This window comes from Amborella trichopoda, chromosome 9 (genome assembly GCF_054954075.1).
Source record: "Amborella trichopoda isolate Santa Cruz 75 chromosome 9, AtrichopodaSantaCruz75HAP2 v2.0, whole genome shotgun sequence".
Classification (NCBI taxonomy): Eukaryota; Viridiplantae; Streptophyta; class Magnoliopsida; order Amborellales; family Amborellaceae; genus Amborella; species Amborella trichopoda.
The window spans coordinates 3,688,972-3,706,310 of record NC_142344.1 but is presented as its reverse complement, the minus strand read 5'-3'; the positions used below and the strand labels follow the sequence as shown (position 1 = coordinate 3,706,310).

Below are 17,339 nucleotides of genomic sequence, written 5' to 3'. Positions count from 1 at the left end.
TAAAATTAAATATGAGCCTTTGAAGTTGCATTTAGAATTAAAATTAAAAGATGCCAAGTAACTCTGCTTTTGGGCTGCATAAATTTTAACAACTTTAGAACATATAGGACCAATAAGAATCGTTAGCAAAATTAAAATTAAAAGGTGCCAAGTAACTCTGCTTTTTGGCTGCATAAATTTCAACAACTTTAGAATATATACGACCAAAAAGAATAGTTACCATGAATAAAGGATTTAAATACACAAAATAAAAGTATAGCCAACCAATTTAATCCAAATAAAAGTATTTTTATTGTCAAAAAAAAAATAAAGGATTCAAGTACACAAAATCTAAGGGCAACCCGTTACACCTAAAGCTGGTGGCCTATTTATTAGAACAGCAAATCACAACAATTAAGAATGGCATAGCATAACAAACCAAACACCATCCAAGTGTTTAGGGCACTGTAGCATCAATCGTTTCAGTTGGGTACCCTACAGTTAGTCCTAATCTGCCCTGAAGAACCAGTGAGAGGCTCAATGTCTCCCATCTTCACCATAGCTGAGGCAAAATCCGCAAAGAAAGTGCTCCTACTGTTGCTATACGTTCGTACCAAACTATCAGTTGAGTCATTATTGAACAACACTTGATCAGAGTGGAGCAAGCCCTTCAATTGAACCAAGTTCTTGAAGTAGCTTTTATCAAAGCTATTTGGAGTGACTTTGTCCAGAGGAGCCAAGTTGGTGTTACTACCAGATGTTGGGCAGCTTCTCTGTCTTGTGCTCGCAAAACTGGAGTCGATGTTGTCTTCGTTGTGGATTCTATCTCTGAAAGTGAAACACTGGGCTTGGCCTATGGTGTGAGCACCAGAGAGCGCGACAAGGTCCTGAGGTTCGAGGCCCTTCCGGGAGAAGAGTGAGATGAGCTCTTTGAGGTCATCTGTGAAGCTTGGGAGGTTGTCATTCGCGTCGGTCTCGCTTGCGGTGGCTGAATCCCTCCTGCCTAGTTTCACTGTCCATGTTGGTCCTCCCATCTGTAGTTTATTTTTGTGGTTTTTGTCAATTGATTTTGGGACTGAGGATGTTGGTGTTAGGAGGAAGAGAGGTAAAGGAAGAATTTTAAGGGGGGAGAGGTTTTTATGCTTCTCCTACGGCATAGAAGTTCTATCTTTCTCCTACCATTCAGCTGTCCAATTTTGAACAAGAAAGCTCACCGTTTGATGTTAGATGTGAAGTAGCAAAGTATTTTATTTTTGGATTTTTTTATACAAATTGTATGAATATGAAATTTGGTACTTGCTATCTTCTCATTGGGGCGCACCTATAAAAAATATTAAATAATTTTTCGATAAAATATAATGACCACCCCTTTGAAACTTTGAGAGGTATTTTAGTCATTTTGTTTTATTGAAAATATTTTTTATATATTTTAGCTAGTGCGAGTTTAATAGAGGAATAGATGTCCAAAATTTGGTGTCAAAGTGGTTTATAAAAAAAGTAAATATAAAATAGTATAGAGACGCGACATTGTGATGGAGACACTCTTAGCCCTCCATTCAGAACGGTTCGATAAAGAGAAAGATTGAACTTACGCTGCAGGGGAAACATAGAAAACTTTGCCCTTCTAAGAATCTCCCTCTAAAAACTGTATAGAACTTACGGCTTTTGAAGAGTCTCTTGCAGCTACGGCAAGGATGTCAGCGCATGAAACAACGCCTGGGCAGATGCTTTCCACCTTTGATTTAACGGCGTCGATCACTTCGAACCCTCTCGTTGAGTTGTTGTTCGCACGTGCGTTCTTCTCACTGCTAAATGAAGACGTGTCATCCAATAACAACGAAGCATCGCATCCCTGTTATATACACAACATTGATTATTCTCTCTTTTCTGTCTCTAAACCATACTAGTAGGTTTCATTCTCTGCATCAACGCTTCCTTCCTTGTTTTAAGGGTGCAGTTGGCATACGGATGCATCCGTAGCGGTAGAGGTAAGGTGCACATTCAAATTTTATCATGGTATATAATTTTGATGAAAAATGTTCTTAGGATTATCTTAAAATCTATTTTTATATCTAATTATAAAATTTTGAATTTTAAAAATAGTTAAAATCAAGTAGATCTATAAACATATGAAAATCTTGAAAATGGATGGTGTAGATAATATGTTGTAAAATGCGCTATTTTTTAGGACTTAAAATCTTTTTATTTTTCATAGTCATACATCTCGATGTCGAGATGATCAATCAAAAGATTTTTAAACATTAAAACTACCTTTTCCAATGGATTTTTGAGGTACATCCGTAGCTCTACATTACAAGGTTGCATCATTATCTAAACTTTTTCCCCGAAAGTAAAAACTCATTCTCTCTTCCTCTCTTCCTCTCTCATTTTCCATCTTTCTCTCTCTCTCTCTCTTATTCTCCCTCTTTCTCTCTCTCATTTTCTATCTTTCTCATTCTCTCCCTCAACCCACCGTCTCTCTTTCTCTCTCTAGCTATGGACTAAGATTTTGTGGTCCCGCACCCGATGTGTCGGACCGGTTAGAATTTGAGTTAAGGCTGACAATGCGATCTAGCAGAAAGCCGCATCGAAATTTTTTTACGGTCCGGCACAAAGTGTACCGGACCACATTATCAGCCTTAACTCAAATTCTAACCGGTCTGACACACTAGGTGCCGGATCACATTACAAGCCACGTTATTAGAACTCAATACGATCCAGCACACTGGGTCTTACACCGCGTTACCAGAGAATGAGAGAGAGATTGGGTTTTTATTTTGGGAGAGAGAATATGAGCAGAAAGAGAGTGTGTGTTAAGTGATCTCAAAATAGAGGCGAAAAAAGAGAGAAAGGGTATTGTTGTTTTTAAATTCATAGACTTTTTTACTTGAGGGTAAACATAAAAAGAATATATATATTGAAATTTAGGGTGGGATGCAAAAAGTTTTGGGGGTGTAAATGTCTAGAAAGTTGAATTTAAGCGTATCTATAATTTTCTCCAAAAACGAATAAAATTCGGTCTAAGAATGGAAGCAGAACAATGCACAACTTAGGAAAAATGAAAACAAAGCCGACGTTGACTGACCTTCTTTTATAATTTGTACATATAAATGAAGCATTTCTTATTCTAGAAAAATTTTTTGGGTCCCTATGTAAGTTACTCGATATATATTAAAGGTCAGAAAAGTATACAGAGAGAGTCACGGTTGGGTAATTGCTGGGATACGTAACAGGACGTCTCTCTCTCTTACACTCACAAATATGAAGAACTGAAATTCATCACTTACATTGACAAAGCAGTCATGGAAATGAAGGCGGATGAGGGAGGCACCCATGCGCCTCTCTGCCGATATCGCAGACCGGATTTTCGATCGGATGGTGGAGAGAGCATGAGGACAGAATGAGTCATAGAAATTGGAGCTCAGGTGCCCATAACACATGCTGCTGCTACACACCAACACTATCACTAGTGCAAGAGCAGCAGTACTATTTAAACCCATCTTCTCAATTGTGCCTAAACAGAACTGTCCAAAGGAGTAGCTACAAATTTGTAGAGAAAGAAAGGGACAAAAGGAGGCTTTAGAGAGAGAAACTGAGAGGGGAATAAGTCTGAATGATATTGTTGCTTATTGTATGATTCGGAGAACTGTGTATTTATAGAGAGAAAAGTAATGAAATGATAAGGCCTTTATTAGTGAGAGGCGACTAGGTGCATGTGACGCCGACCGTTTCTTTCTCTCTACCATTACGACTATGGGACCAGTGTTCGATTGCAGGAACCCGCTTCGGAACCTCGCTTTGGTGGGGCTCTGAGGAAATTGGAACCAGTCCTGGTAACTTGCCCGTCTCGATTGCTAAAAAAAAGTTACATTTTTTTCTGAAAAATCTTTAGAGTGGTAAAAAGTATATTTAAAATAGTGTGATTTACCTAGTGAACTTAAAATTTTAGGTAAAATATAAAAATTCTACTTATATGTTAAAACAAAGAAGGTCGGTCAACTTGTTTTTTCTATTTCTTTCGAATTTATCCCTCGATCCACCCAAATTTTGATTTTTTTTCTTTTTAGTTTTTTTCGTTAGTAGGTTAATGACTTAAAAGCTTGGGGCTCTTCCCTACTAACGAAAAAAATTAAAAAGCAAAATCAAAATTCAAATTAACCAAGTGGCAATTTTGAAAAGAAAATAGATTAATGTTCATAATTTCCACCGAGAATTTTGTATTTTAGTTAAAATTTTAGGGATTGTATGTAAATCACTCTTTAAAACATAATTAAATAATAAAATACATCCAAATGAGATTAAAACACCAATGAAAAATGGATCTGAAAAATCAATGAGCCCAGGGGTATTTTAAAAATAATGTTAAAAAATTTGAAAAAACATAAAAATAAGTATTTATAGCCAAAATACTTCTCATTCTTTTCCAAAACGATAAAAGGCATTAAAATAACTATTACAAACAAATTTTTTATTTTTTTAAATATATATATATATATATATATATATATATATTTGAAAAAAAAAAGTTAGGCTGCTCAAGCTGGTTGACCACCCTAGCTGGGCGCAGCTTCCGAGTAACCCTGCCGGTTTCTGTTCATCCCTGCTGGGTTGTTGAACACTTCTTTGCGAAGGCTTGATACGCTACACGAGTGTTGGACGTGCTCTCTTTCTTGGATTTTTAAGCATTTGACTCCTCAAACTTCGGACCTTTCTTGGATTTTTAAGCATTTGACTTTCGAACCTTTCAATGCATGAGGAGGAGTTTTCCTTTTAATATTGTAAATCACCATGTTGGCCTTGCTATGAAATATGAACCCTTCTTTGACATCACGCTGTCTGCAATTAATATTTTATGCAAAAGGACATGCTGAGCATATTGTCCATTTACTAGGTAAGTCTCACCCTGAGAATACTTTTAGGAATATTTTTAGGCACTTAAATTTTGGGATGTAATTCTTGAGCATACTAATGGCTTGGGGCCTTTGCGTTAGTATTGTTGAACCCCATGATGAAGTTTCTTACTTCATTTTCATCAAAGGGTGGAAGCCCAAATACCCACTGACTTACCACTTTCTGAAAGGTTATGACTTACCACTTTAGAAAAAGGGCGTAAAATGCCCACATCTAGTCACCATGTACACTTCAGGAAAGGTTCTTACCACTATAGGAAAGGGGCGTAGCATGCTCACATCTAGTCACCATGTTGTGGTTTCTATTTCTACCTTTAACCCATCCCACTTATACATTGAAATATCTAATTTCTAATCTACTTAAAAAAAATAGGTAGGGGCATGCCTTCCCCCTTGAATTACCCACAAATAAAAAAAAAAAAACAAAACTTTAAAAACAAAAAAATTATGATAGGATATTATTATTTATTTTATGTGCTTGGAAAAATGTTTCAAGGTTGAATAAAGAGTTTCCAATTTTTGGAGGACGAGATCTAAGTATTAAAAATCTCAAAATTTATTTTTATTTGACAATAATCATCAAGAAGTTTTGAATTTGATCCTAGAAATCCAAAATAAAAAATCCCCAAGTATATCTCTTTTGCTAATGGAATTAATATACATTATGATCCTACAGTATCATGCTACACAATTTCTCTTTATTTATAGGAAAAGTTTATGATAAAACTATTTATTTTTTGAAGAAGAAGGTCGAAATCAATTTTATCCTTTGGATTTGAAACCAAATGGACAATTTACCTTTCACACAAGGTCAAAATTATTTTTAGCCATTGGATGTAAAATCAAGCAGTTTAGGATGTATTATTGATTAGACTTAAAGTTTCAAAGAAAATTTTTCAGTCAATTGTAACACACTCTAAGCCCACAAGTTTTACATATAATGGCTAAGAGTAATGTGACCTCCTTGTACTGAATATAAATGATCTTGCAATGTACATGTTCTTACTTTATTTATTTTTGTTTTGTCTGAGGGCCATTAAACTTGTTGGCATCTACCAGCATGAGCTCTATTCTTCTTTCTTAAGCCGATTATTCTCCATAGGATTTTTATTTCAGATAATGTTTATTCAATTAAAGAATAAATTTAGGAGAATTTAGGTGTGACACTAATAGACAACAAGATGAAAAAAAATAGACATAGGTGGGTTTTATCATGTATGGTGCAAACCTAATACAATATCTATTAGGAGGTGCGAGTTAGTTCAAGTGGAAGGCTCAAAAAAGTCAAGGTGTATGCTCAAAAAGAAATAGTTAGAAGCAGTGAAAAAATATATGGAGACTTATGGCCTTATTGAGAATATGGCCCTTAATAGAACAGAGTGGCACACTAAGATTTCTATAGCCAATCTCTATTAGTTGAGAAAAGGCTTTTTTGATGATGACGATGATGATGATGATGATTATTCAATTAACATTGAGTTCTTCCTCTCTTTTTTTCAATTTTTTTTTTTAAAAACACTTGAATGCTTTTCGAAAGTATTTGTCTTTTCAATTTGCACGTGCTAAAGCTCATATTCAGTATTATAGTTCGTAAGTAAACCCCCACCTCTTGTGGTGGAGGGAAAGAGAGAATGGGCAGGGTTTTATTCAAGATTTCGAATTTTTTATGAGAAAGTTTAAATTGGTTTACTTTGGTATATGCCAGTGTCAAAGTTAGAAAGTATATTTTTAAATTTTATAAGAACAATGACATACAATTGGCTGTCTGATTTTAATATGGTGGCTGATTGATACCTTCTATTTAAAGCAGATAGTCTTATAATATACGATTTGTTTTTAATAGAAAAAGTTAAAATGAGTTCATATTCAAATACAGTCTTTTTCCGAATATCCATCTTAGAACCGCAATTAGGTTATAAAACATATTGTAAGTCACTCTAGATGCATTTTGTTTTTGATTCATTTTGTATCTCAAAAAATAGTGTTGATCTATTGATTTGCAAATAATTAAATGAACAACGGTTAATGATTAAAAAACAAAATCTAAGATCACGCACTTTTAAATTCAAAATCTGACTTTCATTTTTCATAGCATGACAGTCAAGATTATGGACCCTTGATATTTTAAGTCCGAAACCAATCTCCAAAAGGATGGGTTTTCTATGAGTCAGCCGACTATTTTTATCCAATCTTAAACTTGGATTTCTACAATATTAAAGTTGGATTTTGAATCCAAAATTTTAGCAATTTGTGATCTAGGCTATGATAATGATAAATATGAAATATAAAGAAATTTTTTTTGTCTAAAATGTGAATTTTTTGACAAAAAATTTACACCGTATAAGCCCCCTGAGTATTTTACAACGTCGACTTTTGTGAGTGAGCGGGCTCTAGCACCCACTTACTCATGAACAGCTTTTTCATCTCCAAAGGGAGTTTTGAAGGAGGCCGCATTTGAATAGGTGTGTCTTTTTAACTTCTTATACTCTTTAATTAAAGTAAAAACTGATATACGCTTCCCTTTTTCTTTCCTTTTAAAATTCAACTCCTTATGATTTTGATCATTAATGTTTTGGCTTCATGTGGGGAACTTCCCCCTCATTAATGTTTTGGCTTCATGTGTTTACACATGCTCATTGGATTGCTTGGGTTCATTGTATTTGGAAATTTCCCTATTTCTACTTTCTATTGCAAATGGTCCCCTTTTTCCCTTATTTTAATTTGACCAGTAACTCTTGAAGCAGCTTAGAGTCCTCGACAATATCTAGCTTGACACTTCTTTGTTTGAATTTAATTTAATTTAATTTAATTTGGCCATGTCCTTTGTTTATTTAAAGACTGCTACATGTCACTGTTTTAGATAAGTATATCCTTCCCTTGATCCACACACCTTGTAATATTCTAAACAAAAATCTGGAGTTCTTACAGTGACAAGATGCTATGAAATTGTGACAAGATGCTATGAAATGACAACCTACCATTAACATGTATAATATGCTCCTGCCAGAGTATACTGTCTACTTGCTCCCTTTGGTGAAAACCTCCCTTGGAAGCCTTTTGAGTATGAAATGTTGGATCTACTTAAGAACCATCACATGATGATTAAAAAAAAAAAGGATTTTCAGTTCTTTAATAATTCGCTTCCATGGTTCAAATTTCGGACCATCTATGCTCTTGTTTAGGTCGTTCTTTTTTCACGTTAGGAGAGTTAGTTTGATATTTGTTTGGAAATTTATCAAATTACTCATCTGAATACCCGTAAAAAAGTAGGTGACCTTGGGTTGGAATAGTTGTAAATATGTAGAATGTTAAATAGTTAAGGGTGTGGTTTTTATAAGGTTTCAACCTTAATCAATCCAATTACTGCACACCTCCAAATTTTATAATAGCATGTAGTTTTGGCGTATAAAATTATTATAATTATCTCAAAATCTATTTCCATATCTTACAATAAAATTTTAAAATCTAAAAATAGTTAAAATCAAGTAGATCTATAAATATATAGAAATTTTGAAAATAATCTTTTTCGATGGACTTTTGAGGTGCATCTGTAATTCTACATTTGAAGTTTGAAACGTTATATAAACTTTTTCCAATAGTTAATCTCTAACACGTACTTTGATAAGGAAATGGTTTCTATACTTCCCCTACATCTTCTATGCTTTCCCCTACCATCCAACTGTCAAAATTTTGATCAAGTGAGCCACTCACCATTCATTCTTAAATCCGACACCTCGAAGTATTTCATTTTTAATTTTTTATACAAATTGTATGACTATGAAATTTGGTACGTGTCATCATCTCATTGGGCGCACCTAGAAAAAATATTTTTTAATGAACTACAATGACCAAAATACCCCTCAAATCTTTCATGGGTAGTTTGGTCATTTTATTTTATTGAGAATATGTTTTTTATATTTTTTAGATGTGAAAATTTAATAGAGAGCTGGTCGTCCAAAATTTGGTGTCCAAATATTTGATAAAAAAATATTAAAAATAAAATAATATAGAGATGTGACATTGTAATTGGGGCCATCTTAACCATCTATTTAAATTAGACGGTTGGATAAAAGAAAATATATAAGTTTAATGTGGTAGGAAAAGCATATAAATTTTTCCTTGCCACTATGTTGAAGAGAATACATCTAGAAACTTTCGGATCCTACAGTACCCCTCGGTTGGGTTTTGTGCCCGGAGGAATATAAATGAAGAGTGCAGTAATGGTATGGCATAGGGTCTTCACCACATAATCTCCCTCTCTCTCTCTCAATAATTTATAATTGGATTATTTTGGACCAGGAAGGGTCTCTCTCTCTCTCTGGACCCTGAAGGGCCCGGCACTACTTACCATCTCTTTCAAATTATGGGATGAAGATGAAATTGTTGTGATGCCACTTTTTCTCCACTTCCCTGCTTTGCTTTGAGATATGAATTAATCATGTAAGAATTAATTTTTATCTTAAAATTTTCTTGTTTGCTAGTTTTGTCAAATTTCCATCATTATCTTAGCAACATGGTGTTACTATTGTTTTTTTTTTACAAGGTTATGATGTTTATTAGCATATTACATGCACTATTAACCAAAGTTCAGTGGTTTTCTATCAAGTTAATACAATTAATTCGGGCAAAAATTAAAGGAAAATAAATAGTTAAAAGAGAGAAATATAAAGATGTAGACTCCCGATACTGATCGAAGAAACCATGAGAAAACCAAAATTCCCCGAGACAACCATCTCAAAACCTGAACCTACCACAATTCCCAAAACAAACTACTGGAAAAGTCTAAGACCTCCGAAGACCGAAGGCAAACTAAGCAGGCCGAAACCAATGGCTATCGATTCGGAGGTGATTACAAAGCAAACATAGGGAATTTTGCCAACTATAGTCCCAACATCCTTGAATAGAACCATTATTCAGGCTGTCAAAATCAACATGAAAGCGGATTCCTCAGCTAACAGGCAAAAATAGCAAGCAATGCAGGTGCCAAATCTGTCAACGAAAGTTGAAATCTTATATTCTTGAACTTATGATTTGTAAGGGCCATTTGTAAGGGCCATGACTCCTTAAATGAGGTGATCCCCAATTTAGTCTTGGGAAAGGTTTCTATATTTCTTTTACAACATATAATATTTATGCTTCCCCTACCATCCAGCCGTCTAATTTTGATCAAGAGAGCCACTCACCATATGATTTTAGATCTGACGTCTCAAAGTATTTTATTTTTAGTTTTTTTTATACAAATTGTATAAATATGAAAATTGGTATGTGTCATCTTCTCATTGGGGCGCACCTATAAAAACATATTAAAAATAATTTTTGATAAAATATAATGACCAGAATACCTCTTGAATATTTCAAAAGTACTTTGGTCATTTTATTTTATTGGAAATATTTGTTTTATATTTTTTGTTAGTGCAAGTTTAATAGAGGATTGGATGTATAAAATTTGGCGTTAAAATAATTTGTATAAAAAATAGTAAAAATAAAATAATATAAAAATGTGATATTGTGATTGGGGCAATCTTTACTCTTCGTTCAGAATGGACGGTTAGATACGAGGAAATATATCAGATTAATGTAGTAGGGGAAACATAAAAAGCTTTCTATTTTCTGAATTCAATACTAAGCGTGACAATGAAGTCATGGACATCTTATAGTTTTAAACTTTGTGATGACCTTTAGCTACTTAACTTCAAATCTGATAGCCCAATGTGATTATGACATTTTGTCCAAAAAAACAAATAATTTGTGGTGTACAAATTTAAAAAGAAATGCTTCATTATTCACGACACAAATTACAAGAAAGCAATTTCATGAAATAAACTAATCACACATCTACATGAATGAGAAGCACATAGGCCCCCACAATATACAATTACAAAGGGCCTTCGTCTAAAAAAGAACAAATTAATAACATAAACCACAATCCCTTTCAAGAATCAATCAATTGGGCACGGAGCACCTTGCCCTAATCTGCCCAGCTGATCCAGTAAGAGGCTCAATATCCCCCATCTTCACCATAGCCTCCGCAAAATCCGAGTAGAAAGCACTGCGACTCTTACTATATGACCTCACTATCTCATCAGTTGATCCACCATTAAACAGCACCTGATCTGATTCCAACAAACCCTTTTTCTGCATCAAAATCTTGAAGTAGTTGTTGTCGAAGCTAGTGGGTGTAACAAGGTCAAGCGGTGCGAGCTTCGAGTCCCCACCATTTGAAGGGCAGCGATTACGCCTTTTGCGAGCAAAGCCAGAGTCGATGTTGGTGTGGTTGTAAATTCTGTCTCTGAATGTGAAACACTGGGCTTGGCCTATTGTGTGTGCACCAGAGAGAGCCACCAAGTCTTTGGCACTGAGTCCCTTTCTGCGGAAGCGAGAGATGAGACTGTCCAAGGGAGTGGTGAAGAGAGGGAGTTCTCTCTCTGCCTCACTCTTGCTTGCCGTTGCAGAGTCTCTTCGCCCTAGCTTTACAGTCCACGATGGACCTCCCAACTGCGCAGAGTTTATTTCTACATCAGTTTTTATTTCTCCGTTGGATTTTTTATTCAAGAAATACAAGACTGAAATCTTAAATTGATGAGATACATGTTAAGAATTGAAATCATAATCGTAGGAAAAGAAATATTAAAAATGTTTGGAAAAACCTAAACATCATTACATCTTACAAATTGGTCCAAATGCTTCAAATGTTAGGATGATATTTTGACCCCTTAAAACTTATTTTGGCTGAATATTTTATGAGTTATTTAGGATGACTACTTTACCTCCAAGCTTCATTTAAATTGGGAGAGGTAGTCACTTAGGAAATAGAACGAAATTGTATACTAGAGGGCCAAATATATTTTGTACGAGTTACCTTTAGCCGTCAGATATGACATTTGATAGCTTGAGGTATGTTATAAAGTTCGAAAAATTCATTTTGAACTTGGGGCCTGCTCATAGAAGACCTACATCTAACTGATTTTAGATCAAATAGCCAAGGTTGATTCTGATCATAGTTTTATTATATATATAAACTTATCCTCTTGAAAATTATAAGCCACACTCATGAGATGATTGATCCCAAAAAAAAAAAAAAAAAATCCAACTCTTGAATTATTATCCTGAGACATTCCAATATGAGATTCCTTATAAATGTAAAGGACTATAAAAGATCTTAAGAGGAAATCGTTTTGCTTAGATATTCTTACCTTTACAGAAGAGTCTCTTGCTGCAACTGCAAGGATGTCTGCACAGGAGACCACACCTGGACATATGCTTTCCACTCTCGACTTTGCCTTTTCAATGACTTGGAAGCCTCTAGCAGACTCGATGTTCTGAATGGCATTCTGTTCGCTCTCGAAAGAGGAAGTCGAGTCCAACAGGAGCGATGCATCGCAACCCTGCACATAGATATCCATACACCTAAGATCACCCACATTCATAAGATAGATCGAGTTTGATAAATAGATTAGAAGAAATTCAGACTCATAGATTAATAGATTGATAGATACGAATTGTTAAACATAAATATTAAGAACTCACATTGACAAAGCAATCATGGAAGTGGAGGCGAATAAGGGAGGCTCCCATCCGCCTCTCTGCCGATATCGCGGCATGAATGGCGGTGCGGATGGTAGAGAGGGCATTGGGGCAGCTCGAATCATAGAACTTGGAGCTCAGCTGCTTCCCTTCACATAGTAACAGCATGCTACATAGCAATATCATGAGCAGTGTTGCTATATGGGCAGTAGAGCAAGAGCCCATCTCTTTTCTTGATATAACAGTTTAGAAAGAGAAGGAGGGGTTTAAAGAAGCGTCTTAAAGAGAGAGAATGGCTCGTTCAAGGGTGTAGTTTTTGGCCTTAAATGCACAAGAAAACCTAGAGAGAGAAAGAGAGGTAAAAATCTTAAGATTGACGAGAAGAGATGAAGAGCAAGAGATGTACTTATAGAGAGAGAGACGTCCTAAAGCGGAGCTCCGTTATAAAACTTTCGTGCTGGTAAGGATTTTTATTAATGCGAACACGAAACATTCAATTATGAGGTTCTGTCTCTCTTCTAATGGCTGCGCAGCCCTCGCCTGGCATGAATGCAGTTGTAAAACGTGCTCCTTTTTGGTAGGCCCTTAACTTATACACCAAATTGTTCCAATTTTTAGTGAATCACGTTTCCCTTGAAACATACCAAAATGCCCAAACACTCTCTCTCCGATGGGATGATGCCATCCTCCTAATTTGTAAAGGGCATATGCCCTAAAATAAGATAAAAATGAAAATAAAAATCAATTTCCACGTTCAAAATACGACAGCGTGATTATAATTATAATGTTTGTATTGATCAATGGAAATAGTTTACATAAGGTTGCACCTTTGATATGTAGAATCAAAGACTCACATACAAAATACATCAGAAAAATTTGATTTTGAGCCCTCGAAAATAGTGCATATTGGAACACATTATTTAGACCATCCATTTTCAAAATTTATATATATATATATATATATATACTTGATTTTAATTATTTTTAAAGTTTAAAATTTTATAATTAGCGATGAAAATAAATTTTAAAATAATCCTATTAATTTTTATACCAAAATTGTCAATCCCGCAAAATCATTGGCATTTCTCTATCATTTGACCGACAATAGCATCTCTCTAGACAATTACTGTGATACTTCTTCAAAAGTAAGATCCCTTCAAAAAAGGAAAAGATAAAAAGACTAGCTCATACCTTATCTTCTCATAAATCAAAGCGTAATAAAGTGACTACAAGAAACGAACATAATGGATATAAGAATATCATTAACAACTGACACAAGTAAAATGACGTGCATTCTAAATATTTTTTTAGCGTTGTTAATTTACGGAAAGTGTATATTGACGTGTATTGTAAAGTTCAGGGAAAATACAAAAACCCTGTAAAATGGGTCACCCAACTTTCCTAGCAACTTTCCATAAAAAAACAATCATTTTTTTTAGAAAATACCCTTATATATATTTTTAAACGAAAATACCCTTCTCTCGTGTAACAAATATTTTCGGATCCCAATAAAAGAAAACGTAGGATTGCATTTGTACCACACCGGACTGCTCACATCAAAACCACGGACTGCTAGTTCAAAACATCGGATTGCCCCTTCAAAATGTTGGACCGCAATATCAAAACGATGAACTACCCTTTCAAAATGCCGGACCACCAGGTTGTCCCTTCAAAATGCCGGACCACCGAACTGCCCCTCCAAAATGTCGGACAGCCATATCAAAATGCGGACTACCCCTTCAAAATGCCGGACCGCAACTTCAAAACACCGGATGCCCATTCTAGTAAAAAATAATCGCCGAACTGCCATCTTGAAACACCATACCGCCACCATGAAACGCCGGACCAGCCATTCCAGCAAAAATAATCGCCGCACCACCTGTTCAAAATGGTGGACCGTGCTCTCCAATAAAAACAATTTTTGATACAAGGGATCGGTAATGTCATCTAAAAAAAAATGAACTTTTGTATAGGGATATTTGCTTGGAAAGGTTGAGGGGGGTAAAGTACATTAAAAGTTCATTTTGGAGGGTTTTCGCAATTTTCCCTAAAGTTGATTTAATATGTTTTATGTTTGGGTGCGGTTTGTATAGAGCCGAAGCTCTAAACAATCAAATTAGAGCCTACCTTCAAATAGTGTCGAGAAATATGGTTTCAATACTGGAAAAATTTGTGATAATCTTAAATTATATTTGCATCTTTAAGTATTTTCTCCATTTAAAATTTGATATAGTTTCTCTCTCTAAAGTTTTAAGATATTTTCCATCTCTAAAACTTAGAATTTAAGATAGTTTTTCTCTCTAAAAATTATAGTTTCTCTCTCTAAAAATTTCAAGTAGTTTCTCTCTCTAAAATTTTCATATACTTTCTCTCTCTAAAACTTAAAATTTGAGATAGTTTATCTAAATTTTTTAAATAGTTTCTCTCCTTAAATATGTCAAGTACACTATCTATATAAAATTTGATATAGTTTTTCTCTCTAAAGTTTTAATGTATTTTCTCTCCTTAAAACTTAAAATTTGATATAGTTTTTGTCTCTAAAAATTTTCTGGTAGTTTCTCTATCTAAAATTTAATGTAATTTCTAATATCTAAACTTTTAGTATGCTCTCTCTAAAACTTAAAAATTGAGATAATTTCTCTCTCTAAATGTTTTGAGATATTCTCTCTAAAAATTTTGTAGTAGTTAGTCTCTCTAAAATTTAATGTAGTTTTTCTCTTTATAATTTTAAGATACTTTCTTTATCTAAAATTTAAGATTTGAGATAGTTTCTCTCTTTAAATTTTAATATGGTCTCTCTAAAACTTTAAATTGGAGATAGTTGCTCTTCCTAAAAATGTTATGATTATTTCTCTCTGTATATTTTCTCTCTCTGAACAATTTCGTAGGCTTTCTCTCTCTAAAGTTTGATATAGTTTCCCTTTCTAAAATTTTAAAATGTTTTCTCTCTTTAAAATTTGATATAGTTGCTCTCTCTAAAATTTAAATATTTTTTTTGTTCATGAGTAGCAAAATGGATCATTTCCATGAAATGTCAATTCCACCTATTTTGGTGGAATTACCTATTTTGGTGGAATTAAGATTTTTAAAATTTAAGCTTAAAATGAACATTCAAGAATCTCATGGAAATCTCAATTCCAACAGAAATATCAATTCTAAACCAACCAAACACGATTGGCCCAACTTTTCCAAGAAAAAATGACTCTTGGAAATTTGAATCGAATGAGCAAAACGGGCCCTTAAGGAAAACCTTTTTGGTGTATTCATAGACATTATTTATTTCACGGATTTAGGATCTGCGATATAAACTGAGTCACTCTTAATGTATTTATGCTTTAGATCTATAACTTTGCAACTCAAAAAATAATGTAGATTTATTGATCAACAAATAATTCATCATCGTCAAATCTTTTTCCCAACTAATTGGAATCGGCTAATTGATCTACAAATAATTAACAAAATAAAATATTAGATAGGTTATTTGTGATGTTCAAATATTTTATTTTATTTTCCAATTGTGGTGATCAAAGTTTCTACCCTAAAACTTTATATTACATTTGAATAGGTTCGTTAGATGAAACCACTGTTCGCAAACTTGGTTGGTCCAACTTGGAACCGGCTAGTAAAACTAGAACGATCCGGTTTGGTTGGTTTTGGTTGTCCGACCAGGTATTTTAAATTTTTTACAAAAATTATATAAAATCTCAAACATAAGAGATTTATTTATGGTGTGTTGTTTAATATTTTTTATCATTTGGCAAAGATTGCAAAGTGTTTTGGTCATGTATATTTATTTTTATGTTTTTCTATCTTTTTTGAAAAATTTCAAGAATACGCTTGGATACAAATCAATTTTTTAAAATCCATTATTTTCATTACATATCAACTTCATTGGGATATGCTTTGTTTAACTATGCTTTAAATATACTTTTCAAAGGTTTTTTGAATTTTTAATATTTGTTTTATTTTTTAATACTTTTTGGACAGACCGAGACATGCCTGGTTAGACTGGTTGAACCAGCTGGTTTACCAATTACTCAAACCCAGCCCTTGATCGGCTATCAAAACCAAATATCGAAACTCATTATCAAGTCAATATCCCCCATAATCCATTTGACATTGTGGCGTAAAAAGGATGGGCCCATAGGGATGTTCTTCCAAAGAGCAACTTTTCTTATGAACTCTCCATATAGATGTATTATTAAAATACCTTGTAACAATCCTAAACTTTCAATATATATATATATATATATATATATAATAATAATAATATTAATAGTATTAACAGAAATAAATACAAATAAATAAATAAAATCATAAGTATATATTAGTAATGATAATAATAATAATAATACTAATATACCGTTAGGATATTGTTGCTTTTATATTAACAATAAATAAAAGATATTATTGTTAATATATTTGAAGGTTCAATTTTACTTGGATGGACCTTAGGTCCACCATCTTAAACTTTTATATTAACACCTCTTATTACAACACCTTGCATTGAGGTGCTTCTTTTCTATTGGACGCTCTCTCTCTCTAAAAACGAAAACCCCCCCAACGGGTTTCTCACTCTCTCTCTCTTTTAAAGCTGAAACTCCATGAGGTTTTCCTTTTTCTCTCTCAAACGAAAACCCCGTCGACATGTTTCTTTTTCTCTCTCTAGGCGAATTTTTAGCAGAAGCTCCCTCTCAAATATTTGTGGGTAAGTGACATCGTTTTTCTGAAAAATAGTTTGTTTTTAATAAATAGTGATATTTCCGTCCATGATCTTTATTTTATAAGTTTTGTGTGTAATTGACATCGTCTTCCTGAAAAATAGTCTGTTTTTAATAAATAGTGATATTTCCATCCAGGATCTTTATTTTATAAGTTTTGTGTGTAAGTGACATCGTCTTCCTGAAAAATAGTCTGTTTTTAATA

The 17,339-nt window shown here is 33.8% G+C and overlaps 2 protein-coding genes across 2 annotated transcripts; both read right to left on the bottom strand.

The window, feature by feature from the left end:
- Positions 1 to 267: 267 nt before the first annotated feature.
- LOC18437757 (peroxidase P7) lies at positions 268 to 3,601 on the bottom strand. Its single transcript, XM_011626389.3, has 3 exons — positions 3,267 to 3,601; positions 1,640 to 1,831; positions 268 to 1,013 (listed from the first exon to the last, which is right to left on the bottom strand). Exons 1-3 carry the CDS (start codon positions 3,477 to 3,479, stop codon positions 462 to 464), a joined length of 957 nt encoding a protein of 318 aa, XP_011624691.3. The 5' UTR covers positions 3,480 to 3,601; the 3' UTR covers positions 268 to 461.
- Positions 3,602 to 10,649: 7,048 nt separating this feature from the next.
- On the bottom strand, positions 10,650 to 12,977 carry LOC18437756 (lignin-forming anionic peroxidase). The gene is made up of 3 exons (XM_006847955.4): positions 12,417 to 12,977; positions 12,083 to 12,274; positions 10,650 to 11,384 (listed from the first exon to the last, which is right to left on the bottom strand). The coding sequence occupies exons 1-3, from the start codon at positions 12,636 to 12,638 to the stop codon at positions 10,833 to 10,835; spliced, it is 966 nt and encodes a 321-aa protein (XP_006848018.1). The 5' UTR covers positions 12,639 to 12,977; the 3' UTR covers positions 10,650 to 10,832.
- Between the last annotated feature and the right edge of the window lie 4,362 nt (positions 12,978 to 17,339).